At 43.3% G+C, this 13,184-nt stretch overlaps 1 protein-coding gene across 2 annotated transcripts in view; it reads right to left on the bottom strand.

Annotated features, from left to right (window-relative positions):
* The window catches only part of UBAP1 (ubiquitin associated protein 1), a 31,123-nt gene that overhangs the window by 3,483 nt on the left and 14,456 nt on the right, over positions 1-13,184 (bottom strand). For both annotated transcript variants that reach the window (XM_042831253.1, XM_042831252.1), the window contains exons 2-6: positions 11,898-11,938; positions 6,439-6,563; positions 3,727-4,644; positions 873-905; positions 232-429 (exon numbers count right to left, since the gene is read on the bottom strand). In XM_042831253.1, coding sequence (XP_042687187.1) covers positions 232-429; positions 873-905; positions 3,727-4,644; positions 6,439-6,563; positions 11,898-11,931 — 1,308 coding nt within the window. In that variant the 5' untranslated portion in view covers positions 11,932-11,938. The remainder of the gene's footprint in view (positions 1-231; positions 430-872; positions 906-3,726; positions 4,645-6,438; positions 6,564-11,897; positions 11,939-13,184) is intronic.

Raw genomic sequence — 13,184 nt, forward strand, 5'->3', positions numbered from 1 at the left:
TGGTCAGTACTGCCTTAGAGAGCCTTTTCTGGCTCCAGTAAGCCACAAGAGCAGACCTCCAGGGAAAGGCATCTTTGGTTTTGGAAACTTTTTCTGAGAAGGTGACAAGTTCTCTGCAGTTCTGCAAAACCACTGTTAAAGCATTCCCACCTCCTCCATTTTGCAAAGCCAAGGCTGCATCTCAGCAGAATCCAAACTTGAAGGTTCTTTTTTCCCCGTGCAAGCTCTTACCTGGTCTATGTTTTGCCCCTTCTTCTTCATGGCTTTCAGGACATTCTCAGGTGAATATCCCATGTTGACAACTGTCTCTACGCACTGCCTCTCGCTAGCAGAGAGAGCCTGCTGTAACTCCGGAAAAGGAACACCCGACTGCTTTGTGCAGGTCGTGTTGTTGGGCACTTTAGACACTGGGAAATTTTGGTGTGTTACCTAGAAAGGAAATCCCAGAAGCTTAGATGATGGTCATCTTTTATATTTCCTTAGTTCCCCGTTTCTGTGCCAAACCAGGATATCCCACAAAAAAAAAAAAAAAAAAAATCAGTTGGAGTCTTCCAGAGTGCCCTTCAGAAGCTACTCATCATTAAGACAAAAACAAGCACTGTGAACAGTTCAACTCCCACCACACTTTCCTCTCAAAGAAACATTTCATTACCCAGATTTCCTGCTATATACTAAAAATTTCTAACAACTAATCTTTGCAACTGCAAAGACCCATATGATACGGGCAATCCCTTTACCTTGGAGGAAGTGAAGACTGCTTCCCTTATCCTTAGTTTACTCACTGCCTAAGATTTTCAGTATCCAAAGAAACATTACTTAAGGAACCACGTCAGTAGCTTTGTATAAATACCACAAAGGATGTCAGAACTTACCATAGGGATTTCTGTCTCCTTGTCTGGGTGTACCTGTTGGACAACATACAAATAAGGTGATGAACATTACATATTGCCACTACTGGGAAAAAGGTTTCATGAAAAGATCAGGGACTGTGGCTACCGTACCAGGTATGACAAGTATGTGGGTTAGACAAGTTATGCAGACATATGTAGTATGAAATAGCCACAGAATCACAGAATTGTTTGAGTTGCAAGGGATCCTTAAAGGTCACCTTAAAGGTCCAACTCCCCTGCAATAAGCAGGGACACCTACAGCTCCATCAGGTGCTCACAGTCCCTCCAGCCCGACCTCATCCAGGGATGAGGAATCCACCACCTCACTGGGCAGTCTGTGCCAGTGCCTTACCATCCTTTTAAAAAACTTCCTTATATCCAACCTAGATCTTCTCTCTTTTAGTTTGAAACCATTTCCCCCTATCCCACAGCAGACCTACTGAAGAGTCTATCCCTGTCTTTCTTACAGCCCCCATTAGACACAGACAGGCCGCCCTCAGGTCTCGCTCAGCCTCCTCTTGCCCAGGCTGCACAGCCCCAGCTCTCAGCCCGTCCTCACAGGGAGCTGCTCCATCCTGACCATTCGTGCGGCCCTCCTCTGGACGCTCTCCAGCAGGCCCCCGTCTCTGCTGTGCTGAGCACTCCAGCTGTGGACGCAGCGCTCCAGGTGCGGTGTCACAGCGCAGAGCAGAGGGGCAGGATCCCCTCCCTCGCCCCGCTGGCCGCGCTGCTTCGGATGCAGCCATTATAAGGACTGTTTGTTCTCTCAGCACTCTATAAGTAGATTACATTCTAAGAAGGCTGCACTCCTTCTCCAATAATTGTAAGCTTGCTTTTTCCGTCACAGTGGCAGCTACAAGCTCACAGAGCTCTGTAACATGCTGACATCTCTTCAGTTCTTGACCCAGTGGCTTGCTGAGTGACACTGATGGGTTCTAAGGTCTGTGCCTAGAAACATCTATATATATAATATATAATATAATATATATATATATATATTTTTTTTTTTTACTCTGACAAGGGTTAAGAGAAACATACACCCTCCCCCCATCTTCTCCACTTTCAAAGCACTGCAGTTTATATGTCACGTACAAACAAAATGGCATTCCAGTTTAACGCTTTCACCAACTGTCCTGTTCCCAATGGCTAATGATACTTATCTTTGATGCAAAACCCGGTACTTCCTCTTCTGCTGGGTTGAAAAGGAGCTAAGCACTTACTTCAGCTCTCACCTGGTTTCTAAAGCCAGTGTCTCCCACACCTATTTCTAAAAGCCCTGCACTGACCTCAGCCCAGTCATAAGGACTCATCCACCACTTGGCTCTATTTGTCCCATTCTAACAGTCCCAAAGGCAGAAACTTGGGGGAGACAGGAAACCACCTCATAGGACTATTTCCTGTCACTCATCACAAATATGAGATGTTAAGTGACACCTGGCAGCAGAAAAGTAAGCAATATGGAATAGGTCCACTTTGGGAAGTTCCAGACGGACAGCACAGAAATTACATATCTTCAGTACTACATCAGTTCAGAGAGGCCACCCATGTCCAGTCTGTTCTCTTCAACCTCCACATTAGCCTGGGATCCAACCTGCACCAGGGCCGCACAACTGTTCCATTTCTGCAGAACCAGTCTGCCAAGCAGCGCAACCAACAGCTGACACAACCAACAATTCTGACTTTTGTCTCTCCTTTTCATACTCTGGAGATTTTTGTTTCTCTATTTACTTCCATTTCTTGCAACTCAGGTAATTTTCTATCAACTAAGACCTTATTAATGAGGAAATTTAAAGCAAGTATATTCAGGGTCTTCAATCTTAGAAAGAAATAACTAGTTCTGTCAACACACCAATTTCTTGGTTTTGCTACTTCCAAACACAAAGTTTCAAATTCTGATCTGTATTCCTCCTCCTAATAAGTCTTTTGATTTTTTTTTACTCTTTGTTTCTTCTTTTAATAGTATTCCAGAGAATACACTTCTGCTCTTGATCACGATTTATTCCAGCATAAAGATTAAAATACTTGGAGTGAGAATTTGGCTATTTTAAGGCCCATCTATCTAGCTGTAAGTGCTCTTCCCCATTAATCCCTGGAGACTCCTCCTGCTTCAAGAATTCACCTGAGCTACATACAGTGACAGAATCTCCTCCCAGAATTTGATTTGTAGCAGTAAGCACTTGCTAAGCACACTGCTACTTCTGCCAAAGCTTACTGCATTATGCTTGTTCTTGTGATCAATGAACACCTCTTCTGCTGTGCTCTGAAAAATACACTAATTGCCAGAACACTGTATTTCTCAATAATGCTTTAACCTGAGCCAGAAAAAGAGATGAAAGAACTGAAACACTGACACTTGCTGTAGAGCACATGGTGTTAGGAAAAAAAACAAAAAACCCTACAGCATGCCAGTAAGACTTCAGAACCACTCATGCACTGCTTATCTGACAGAAGCCTTCCAATTTCTCAGGCTGTTTTAGAGCCAGCTAGAGGACCTGACTACAGACTTTCCATTAGACTTCATAGGTATTGGTGTCCAGATCTTAAGTTCTTTGGAAAACACATTCCATGAGTTTACCTAAAGCAGATTTTGTCAGAAGGAAACGGGGTGAAGGAATCTGTGTGTACGTCTGAGATTCACACTGTCAACATAAAGACTCTTTGAACCGAAGAGCTTCCCACATTAATGAAGAACTACTGTACATGATCTGTCCTATCTACGTACGACTCACATTAAAAGAAGCTTAAAAACTAAGCTGCTGAATGTTTTAGAATCAACACTTGCCTCTGCACCTCCGCATCACCCCCATACACACAATTTTAATCTGCTGTATTTTACCGTGGTCACTGCGCTTTGTTCTTCTGCACACAGTGTCGACAAAGCCAGGGACGGCAGTCTGGATGAAGAGGATAAGGTAGATGTCTCCATTCCACTGTCCTCGTTTACAGCAGAAAGATCAACCATGTGGTGTCCATTCAGTTCGCTAGCTTTATTCTGAGCACAGGCCTGCAAAGAGCTGAGAAAAGTGCCATTGCGGAGACAACTAGTGCTGTGAAAAGTGCCCATGAGCTTTGACGACTTTTGATCACTCTCATCGGAGTCAAGTTTAGGAAAGGACAGGGATTTGATACTGCTCACTGAAGTGATAGGGGACAGGGACACTTTGGAAGACAAGGACATCTTTTCACAGTTTCCCAGTTGCGGTAAAGTGATAAAGCCATTGGGTTTGTGAAGGGGCTTGAGGTCCAACGCGGCCCTTTCTATGGATGCCAAAACTTCCTGATCTTGTAACACAGACTCAGACTTTCCTTTGGGCAAGCTGTTATCTAACAGTTGGGCAACAACTGGCCCAGTAGTACCAACATGAATTTCAAGAATGTTTTTTAATTCCTCCTTATCATCAATAGTTTTTAATTCCAGTTTGTCAAATGGGTCTTCTTCACATTCAAAATCAGCTGGGTTGAAATCTGCTTTTGGATGAGGTGGACTAAGAACTTTTTGCTTCACAGCACTGCTGTTGGCTGGAGTAGGGGTAAGAATACTATTGTGCTGCAGACTAGCGAGTATGGGGTTAATAGGTGGAGGCATGGCCTCGGGGCAAGGCCCCTCTGGGAACCCCATTCTGTTGTCCTCTGGAGCAACTTTTGAGTTTGCTATTGCTTCTTCAGCCTTGCGTTCAGCTTCTTTCTGGGCAGCTTGAATTTTTTTGATATCTTCAGCCCACTCAATTGTTTTCTTTTCCAGGGAGAAGTCATACTGAGAGGAAAGGAGATGGGAAAAAAATAAATACAACTTACATAAGCATGTAAGAATCACAGTCACTACCTTAACAGCAACTTAAGTGACAGACCAAGAGCTACATGAATTAACACAGTCACTTTTTTCTGCAGCATCTCTTGTAACTTACAGACCGGCAGAACTAGGAGACACCAGAAATAGTTAATTTTGCATCCAGCAGCAAGGTCTGCTACACTCTGGATTAGAATCGCACAATTTGCCTCCTTCCTACATTTAGTTTTCCTTAAGAGCTACTGATGATCACAAGATCTCTCATCCTCTTGGGAAGAAGAGGAGATGTAGTTATTGGTAGTGTAATGCATTAGTCAGACCGATGTCACGCGCAGACTGTAACACCCAGACCCGGCACTACTGAACTACATCCAAGACCACTGCAGAGTATTTTTTGCATCCGAAGACCAGTACAGTACTAATCAGTTCACACTAAAAGATACCTGAAGGGTTGGATATCAGCTGTACACGCATTGGCTGAGGAGGCACTGGTAGGCTCACCAACAAAAACGGTACACCAGCAACTTTGATGAGACACCAACCTGCAGCAGCATTTTTGCCACTATTACTGGCATGGCTGAATCCTGTAAACTTTCCTCGTTTAACATCAGCTCTTACAGGGCTGGGTTAGCACAGAGAGACATTTATATAAGCTACCACTATTAACTGCATGAGCCACTGTAGTGGCCAAACAGAGTACAAAGTTCTAAACAGACTAAACATATTTACAGCTTTAATATCTTATAAGACCAAACATCTTCAGTGCCCTCTAAACAATGAGAGAACATTTAGAGAACAAAGCCAATGAGCTATGTGCAGGGTATAACCTACCTGTGACTCAGAAAAATTACGATCTGCTTACCAGAATGATGTCACATAACCAAACAGGACTCTTGCAACAGCACTGCAAGGTCCTAGCTCAAAAGAGCAACACACCAGGAAGGCTTGCTATGCCTTTGCTAGGATTTTCTGAGACTCACTATGTTGCATCATATCCTATCTATAGTGGGCTTCAGTGAAAACCTGGAGAACTGTTATCTCAGCTGTACACTGAAGAGTCTTCCCTTCCCTTGGATCTAAGGCTCTAAAAAGGAAGATACACAATTTACAAACACAGTGATTTTGAAAAGCTCACTGGCAGATGTGCCGGGTTCTATTAATTTCAATATTCTTTGGTGTCTGAGCAGTCCAACTATATTTCCAGGACCACATCTTGCTCTTGAAGATCTTTGTTACCAGATGGTTACGTATGAGTCATGACCCTAAAAGACCTGGAAGAAATCTGTACCAAACTGTAACCTCTTTGCTGCACGGCTGGTGCAGCATTTCTGCTCAGAACTGCACAGAGCACAGGAACTGGAAATCTCTTCAAGCCATTACTTTGAGAACCCACAAAATACAGCCATACCTGTTACCTTCAAAAACATTCATAGAATGAGGACAATTCTTCCTCTTAAAAGATACTGCTTAGTTTTAACAACATCAGGGTAGCATTTAGATCTTTAACCAAGACACAAAAACATAGTTCATTTTGGAGTAGATACAAGAAAATAAATGTCATTATGCATTTTTGTAACTGATAAGCAGAGATTTTTTTTTTTTTAACATGGCTTACCATGCAAAATATTTTTTACCTTACTATACATTCCAGCAGATCTTCTGCTACTACTGGCATAAGATGTGCCACTACAACATACTTGTTAAAAGCAATTTGCAGCATCATATGTGCAAGACCCGTATAGGCAAAAAAATATCACTTACCTGGGCTTCTCTGACAAGCTGAAAAGAATCAGGCAGGCAGAAACCAATGGGTAGTCCAACCTTCGCAGGGGTTTTAAATTTGTCTCCTATCTTAAATGGGACATCATCAAGATAGCTGAAAGGCCCTAAAATCAAAAGAAGTTTTATCAAAAACCTCACCATTTCAATTTACTCCTCACATTTCTGTATTTGGGAGCGATTCTTCCTCTGTTGCCACAGCTACATCAGGTGAAGGTGATTCAACTCAGAGGAAGTTGTGTCATCAACACTGAATCTGTTTTGATTTCATTGCTTCAGTTTTGCTCTTTACAAAGAACACTCTCGCCCTTGACTTTTTTGCGCTTTTACAATAACGCAGCAGCTGAGCAGCTGCTGAAGTTAATATTCCTGGCATTTGAGCTACTTTTGTGACTAGCCTAAGCCTACACAACCAGATTCTGAAGCTGCCCTGAACACTGCATTTTGTTACACCTCTGTGGAAGGAGCCATCACTTTTTGCCACATTCGAAACAGGCTTTAGGATGACCCAACTCTAGAGTAGCCAGGAAAAAACAGTTCTGGCATACAAGCAGCAGCAGCATTTGGACAAAAGCAGTCACAAGAGCAAAGCAGCTCAATGACTGGCTTTAACACTAACACAGAAAAGTACCTTAAGACTATTCAGTATAGTAATTTTGATTTTCCAAACGAGGCGATCTAACTTGATTCACCACCCAATTCATGATCACTCTAATGAGGCCACTGGCTTACTTCATGGTCCTCCATCTGTGCTTGATGTCTGTCACTCACACATAGTGTTTAATAAGCTTTTTAGGACAGAAACTTTCTTTTCAAGCATCCTACAAATCACACAAGGCAGAGTCACCAATAACTCAAACTTCTCCAGGAATCCAGAGGTTTAAAGGTTTCTTTTCCACAAGCTGCTGTACCAGAGAGCCCACATCACATCATTTGAACGTAACTTTGCTTGGAATGATATGAGTCCAACCAGGCATAAGTGGCAACACGTAGGATGTTGTTCAGCACTAGCCTCTTGCTCAGTGAGCTATGCCTTGCCATTTTTATCTGACCCATTTTCATACTTGGATGACAGTTCAAGTACTATTTGTGTTCCCTCGCTGTTGACTCATCTACAGTAACACAGCCACAAGCTCCAAGAGGACAAGCAGCTTTTGAAAACAGGAATATCCTGTTAATTTGGAGTTAAATGTTGTGTGCTGTCATCAAGTGAGCTCTCATGCTATGCACTGCACTGGCTGGTCCCAGAGTCCTGCTAGGACGTGGGTGGCTCTTCCTCCAGCTTTGAAACCCTCAGGCTGAATAGCCACCTGTACCACCAGAACAAGAAAAGGGCCCCACGCACTGTGTGTTACTATCTTCACTGACCCTTACTAAGAACCACACATTCAAGTAAGGCACAGCATCTGTACCACACCTTCATGGCCACTCACACTATGACATCCAAGCAGTAGCTGAGCTGACTATTTGAGAAGTTGGATACGACAGAGTGTTTATGCAGAAGTAGGAACTCTTTCAGCCTTTGAACTATAGCTGTAAATTATGGCTGACTCAGAGACAACCACATCCCCAAACTGCTGAGAGCCCAGCTTGGTAACTACCATGCCCTAGTTAGTCCCACCAGCACTAGTTCTGCTCTAGCAGAGATTACTGCAGCATGCAAGTGAAGCAGGATTACCTCTTTGCACCACTCCCAACCCGAGTTGCACAGTATGCAAATAAGCATCTTACTAGAGGCATTAACACAGTAGGTGGTAGATACCTCCCCTTACATGGCATTCTTGCTTGCCTGAAATAGGCACTAGTCACTGTGGTGTTTAAACAGCAACTTCGTTTGTTTTAGCACAGAAAGAAAACTAGAAACACAGACTATATCTGAACTGACAGCTGTTCATTTAACCCCAGCAGCTAGGCAAAGGAGAAAACTTCCCAGTGTCTTCCTAATGTGACAGTTTTCTAATACACTGCTATACTGTTGCCTTGAACACAACTCAGCTACAAGGATATCAAACAAGAAACACACAAAATATTCTAGACATTTTGACAATGAAGAGTCCATAATGCTAGAAGTCCTCCCGAAGTGAAATGAAGCACGTAATACTCAGTTTGTTCCAACACAGCCAGAACAGCACTAGTCTAGCAAACTTGAAAACTGAGCAGTAAGCAAAGTATCCTTTTTTTCAAACAGATGGCCATACTGTCTAAACACTCTGATGTGTGTGGACACAAACAGCAAATTCAAAACAATAAGCAGAACCTCCATACACAATGTAAACAAGCCATTATTTCAGTGGTTTAAGCAAAGCCATCAAAGGTTTTCTAACTGTAGTTTCAAAAGCATGTTAGCTCCTTCATCTTCTTTAAGGGCTTTATGACAAACTGAGGGAGGGCTCTGTGAGAACAGCCCCAGTAGAACAGTAGCTGCTTGACTGCTCTCTGATGCCACACACTATACGACACTCCTGGACCAAGGAACTACTGCTGTGAGAGAAAGACTTCTATCCACTTCAGTAATGCAGAAACTGCCAGCTAATCCATAGAAGCAGTGTGACAGCATAATGAGAACAGTTCAGTTAAAGTGCAGTTACCAGTAATGAATTGGAAACTGTTTTGAAACCAACTTTGTTTTAGTGGTCACACAAACTAAGGTCATGTGATTTTCAGAAACTGGATTGGAAAGTTTTTAAACTGTACAGAGTGAGAGACAACGCAACAGCAACATTAACTTGTCGCTCTTAATGTAATCTGTCCTTTTGCTTATCAGACTAGAGCTGTACTTCTGGATGCCACTTTTGCTAGAACATAAGCTTGAACTTCCAGTTATCCAGATGACAAGACAGCACACGGAGTTACATTTTACACAAAGTTACAAATCACCCCTCAAGTGGAGAAACAAAAAAACATGTTCTGTTGTCTCCAGCCTCTTCCCATCTGCACAAGGTTCTGAGAAACCCACTCCAGGTGGCCCAGCTTGAGCAAGAGGTCTGGAACAGATGATCTCCAAAGCTCCCTGCAAAGCTCAGCTATTCTGTGATTTAACCTCCTGGAATTCAGCCTCTAACTCTCAATACACAGCTGAACAATAAGTACAAGAGATCCACCAACTTGGCTGACCAATTTCAGCTTGTCACAGAACCTGAGCCGAAGGCAGATGAAGAGATCAGAATGCAGCTGCTGGACTAGATGCTTCACACTAAGTCAAAAATCATTGAGTGCACCCTCAGCAAGTTTGCTGACGACACCAAGCTGAGTGGTGCGGTTGATACGGTGGAAGGAAGGGATGCCATTCAGAGGGACCTCGACAGGCTGGAGGGCTGGGCTCGGGTGAACCTAATGAGGTTCAACACAGCAAAGTGCAAGGTTTTGCATTTGGGCCAGAAGAACCCCAGGCACCCGCACAGGCTGGGAGGAGTGGTCCTTGAGAGCAGCTCGGCAGAGAAGGACCTGGGGGTCCTGATGGACGAGAGACTGAACATGAGCCAGCAGAGCGCTCTGGCAGCTCGAAAGGCAAATGGGATCCTGGGCTCCATCAGGAGAGGGGTGGTCAGCAGGGACAGGGAGGTGATTGTCCCTCTCTACTCGGCTCTTGTGAGGCCCCATCTGGAGTCCTGTGTCCAGGTGTGGAGCCCTCAGTACAAGAAAGACATTGAGATTTTGGAAAGGGTCCAGAGGAGGGCGACTAAGATGATCAGGGGGCTGGAGCACCTCCCCTATGAGGACAGGCTGAGGGAGCTGGGCTTGTTCAGCCTGGAGAAGAGAAGGCTGCGGGGTGACCTCATTGCAGCCTATCAATACCTGAAGGGAACCTACACCCAGGAGGGGAGTAAACTCTTCAAAAGGGCTGACAACAGCAGGACTAGGGGAAATGGATCCAAGTTGAAGGAGGGAAGATTTAGGTTGGATGTTAGGGGGAAGTTCTATACAAGGAGAGTGGTTAGGCCCTGGAACGGGCTGCCCAGGGAGGTTGTGGATGCCCCGTCCTTGGATGTGTTTAAGGCCAGGTTGGACGGGGTCCTGGGCAACCTGATCTGAATGTGTGTGTTTGGTGGCCCTGCTAGGCAGGGGGGTTGGAACTACATGATCCTTGAGGTCCCTTCCAACCCGGGTGATTCTGTGATTCTGTGAATCAATTAGTGGGATTGATGCTTCCCAACTATGGAAAAGAGTGAAAAAATTGCCTTGCTGATTTTCCAAGAAATAAGCCAAGAAATCTGTTCCACTATTCAGAACCAGTACTGTGACAGAGTTAAGGATATCATTAGGAACAGAGAGTACAGAGGAAGGTAGTCAAGTTAGCCATGGTACAGCATCACCTGTTTTGACCCTATTATTCTGAAGCCAGGGGCATGTTCCACCAAACTGCACTGTTTTAAGAAACATTTAAGACAGGCTTATTTCTATCTCTGAGCAGGGTCTCTTCTAGCCTGGGTTAGGAAGCAGATGGATTCAAAAGACAAGCAGTCCAGAGAACAGCAACTGAAGTTGGCAGTTATCTAATAATGAAGTAAATTGCCACAACAACAGAGGCAGCTATCCAAAGATCAAGTTTTGGTAGACTACTTCTATTAATCCTTAACGTGTATTTAAATTAATCTAAGTTTACTACATACCTCAATTTCATGCTTGCAAGATAGAACAACATGCTCAGGAGGGAGAGCAATGCCTCTGGATTCTATTTTCAGAAAGACTACCCTGAAAAAATCAAGGCTGTTTTTCTGACACAAAATATTCTTTCTACAACAATCATGTTAGACATTTCATTTGAGCCTCCCAGAGCAGCTTTTATTTACTTCTTTTAAGGATCTGCATTATATATAACAAACTGAACTTAGGTCTCTAAGAAAATAAGAGCCTTTTCAAATCTATATCTCATTTTCTAAGAGTAGCACATGTACAAGAAAGTAATTCTTTATAATGCCAAACATCTGCATGATATCACACATCTCAGACACAGACAAAAATCTCTTCTTCACTTATCTAACTCAACAGCTTGCAGTTATGGAAGTCCAGTTTAGGAATAAATTCGCTGCTAAGAAAAAAGCAAGCACAATGCTATATTAAAAGCTCAACTTTCAATCCAACTGCTCACTTGACTTTCATAAGAGTAAGCTGCAGATTAGAGACTGCTTCAGTGATCTTCATATCAGTACCATAATTACAGTTCACCTTTGATACTGAAGGGGATTCTTGGGGAGGTATTAGTCTGCCACGAGTGGAGGGAGGGGATAATGGAGGGTAATCAGCAGCTTTATTTCCGTTTAACTAGAGAACAGGCACAGCATCAGCAAGCAACTATGCAAGGAGGAAGCCAAAGCACTTCATTTACAACAAAAATCTCATCTGAGGCTGAACAATTAGCCTCTGTGGCCTTTCTAAGCCAAGGCTCTAGTCAGCAACAATACTGAGATTCATCTGATTGAAAGATAACAAATTCCACTCACCGTGAGAGTCGGATCCCAATTTCTTAGAAGCCATTTAGAACCTGAAAAATATTTTGAAAAAGCTTTAGCAAATTTATACATACTGTGTTGCATAATCCTATGCAGTTCTATAGTCTTATCTCTGGATTACAGGATACGCCGCTGACACTTGCTTTGTTTATCCTATTGCCAAGACCGATAGCCAAACTTATTTTTCAGTGTCAATAATTAAGACAGTAATTTAGCCTAGGGTCTGATAACCTAAGTGGCAAAAAAGAAAAAAAAAAATGAGACAAGAAGAAACACCCAGATTAATTAGGAAGGCAGAGCTCTAGGTCACAGTACTCAGAAGTTGCTCCTTCCCAGACCCAGTGAGCAAGAACAACCTGCCTCCCCTGCAGGACTATTAAGAATAGCTTTTCCTACTGGAAATACCACACTGATCCTCTTCAGTTTAATCCCTGTTGCTCTAAAAAGGGATGCTATGACATTTGGTATGCAGAGCCCGTCAGACAACACAGCGCTTGTCCCGACGCAGTGGGTAAAACACACAACTGTACACAATGCTGGTACACAGAAACTGGTAGCAAGATAAAGTTTTCAAACATGCACAAGGAAGCAGGGGTAACATTTTTCATCCAGTGCCCACGGAATTTCATTAACAACTTTTTTTGAGAAGTTAATAAAGCAAATACTCCATGATTAAAATGTTAAAGGAATGTTCAGGCAGCACGTAACAGAGCAGTCTGATCCCAAGGAAAAGCTTTTATTTAACTAGAAGGAGCTGCAGAATACTTGCTGATCAGTCAGCTAAAACCCTGCTCCAGGATGCCTGTGGTGCATTCAATAACAGATCTGTTTCTTTTGCTGTACTAGAAATATATCACAAGATCTTTCTTAAAACACCACAGCATAACTCCCTGAATAACTCAATCTAAGTCCTCCTTTGATGCTATGTATGACATAGGATCAGAGCTGCTCTGTTTCTGAAGTCCTCCAGCTAACAGACTGCAGCACCCAACAGGCGTCCTTCACAAAAAGGGAATTAACCAGCACACTCCCACCAGCAGTCAACAACACTCCAACCACAACATGGAACAGATCTAACTTTCACATCCATTGTCCCCAAACAAGGTCCTGTTCTTCAAGTTTCTCTTGCACATCCATAAGAATGTAACCCTCACAGATGTTCCCTTAAAGAAAGGGTGTCTAAAGATGTTTAGCTGCTCCAAGTAGCAACTGACACGTTTGGGATCAGGTTGAGACAGTTTCAACTGTTGTCAGCAAACAGAACCATTAGGCACTGCA

The sequence above is a fragment of the Centrocercus urophasianus genome, unplaced genomic scaffold, assembly GCF_019232065.1.
Source record: "Centrocercus urophasianus isolate 14NV4802_14NV808 unplaced genomic scaffold, USGS_Curo_1.0 seq_35, whole genome shotgun sequence".
Classification (NCBI taxonomy): domain Eukaryota; kingdom Metazoa; phylum Chordata; class Aves; order Galliformes; family Phasianidae; genus Centrocercus; species Centrocercus urophasianus.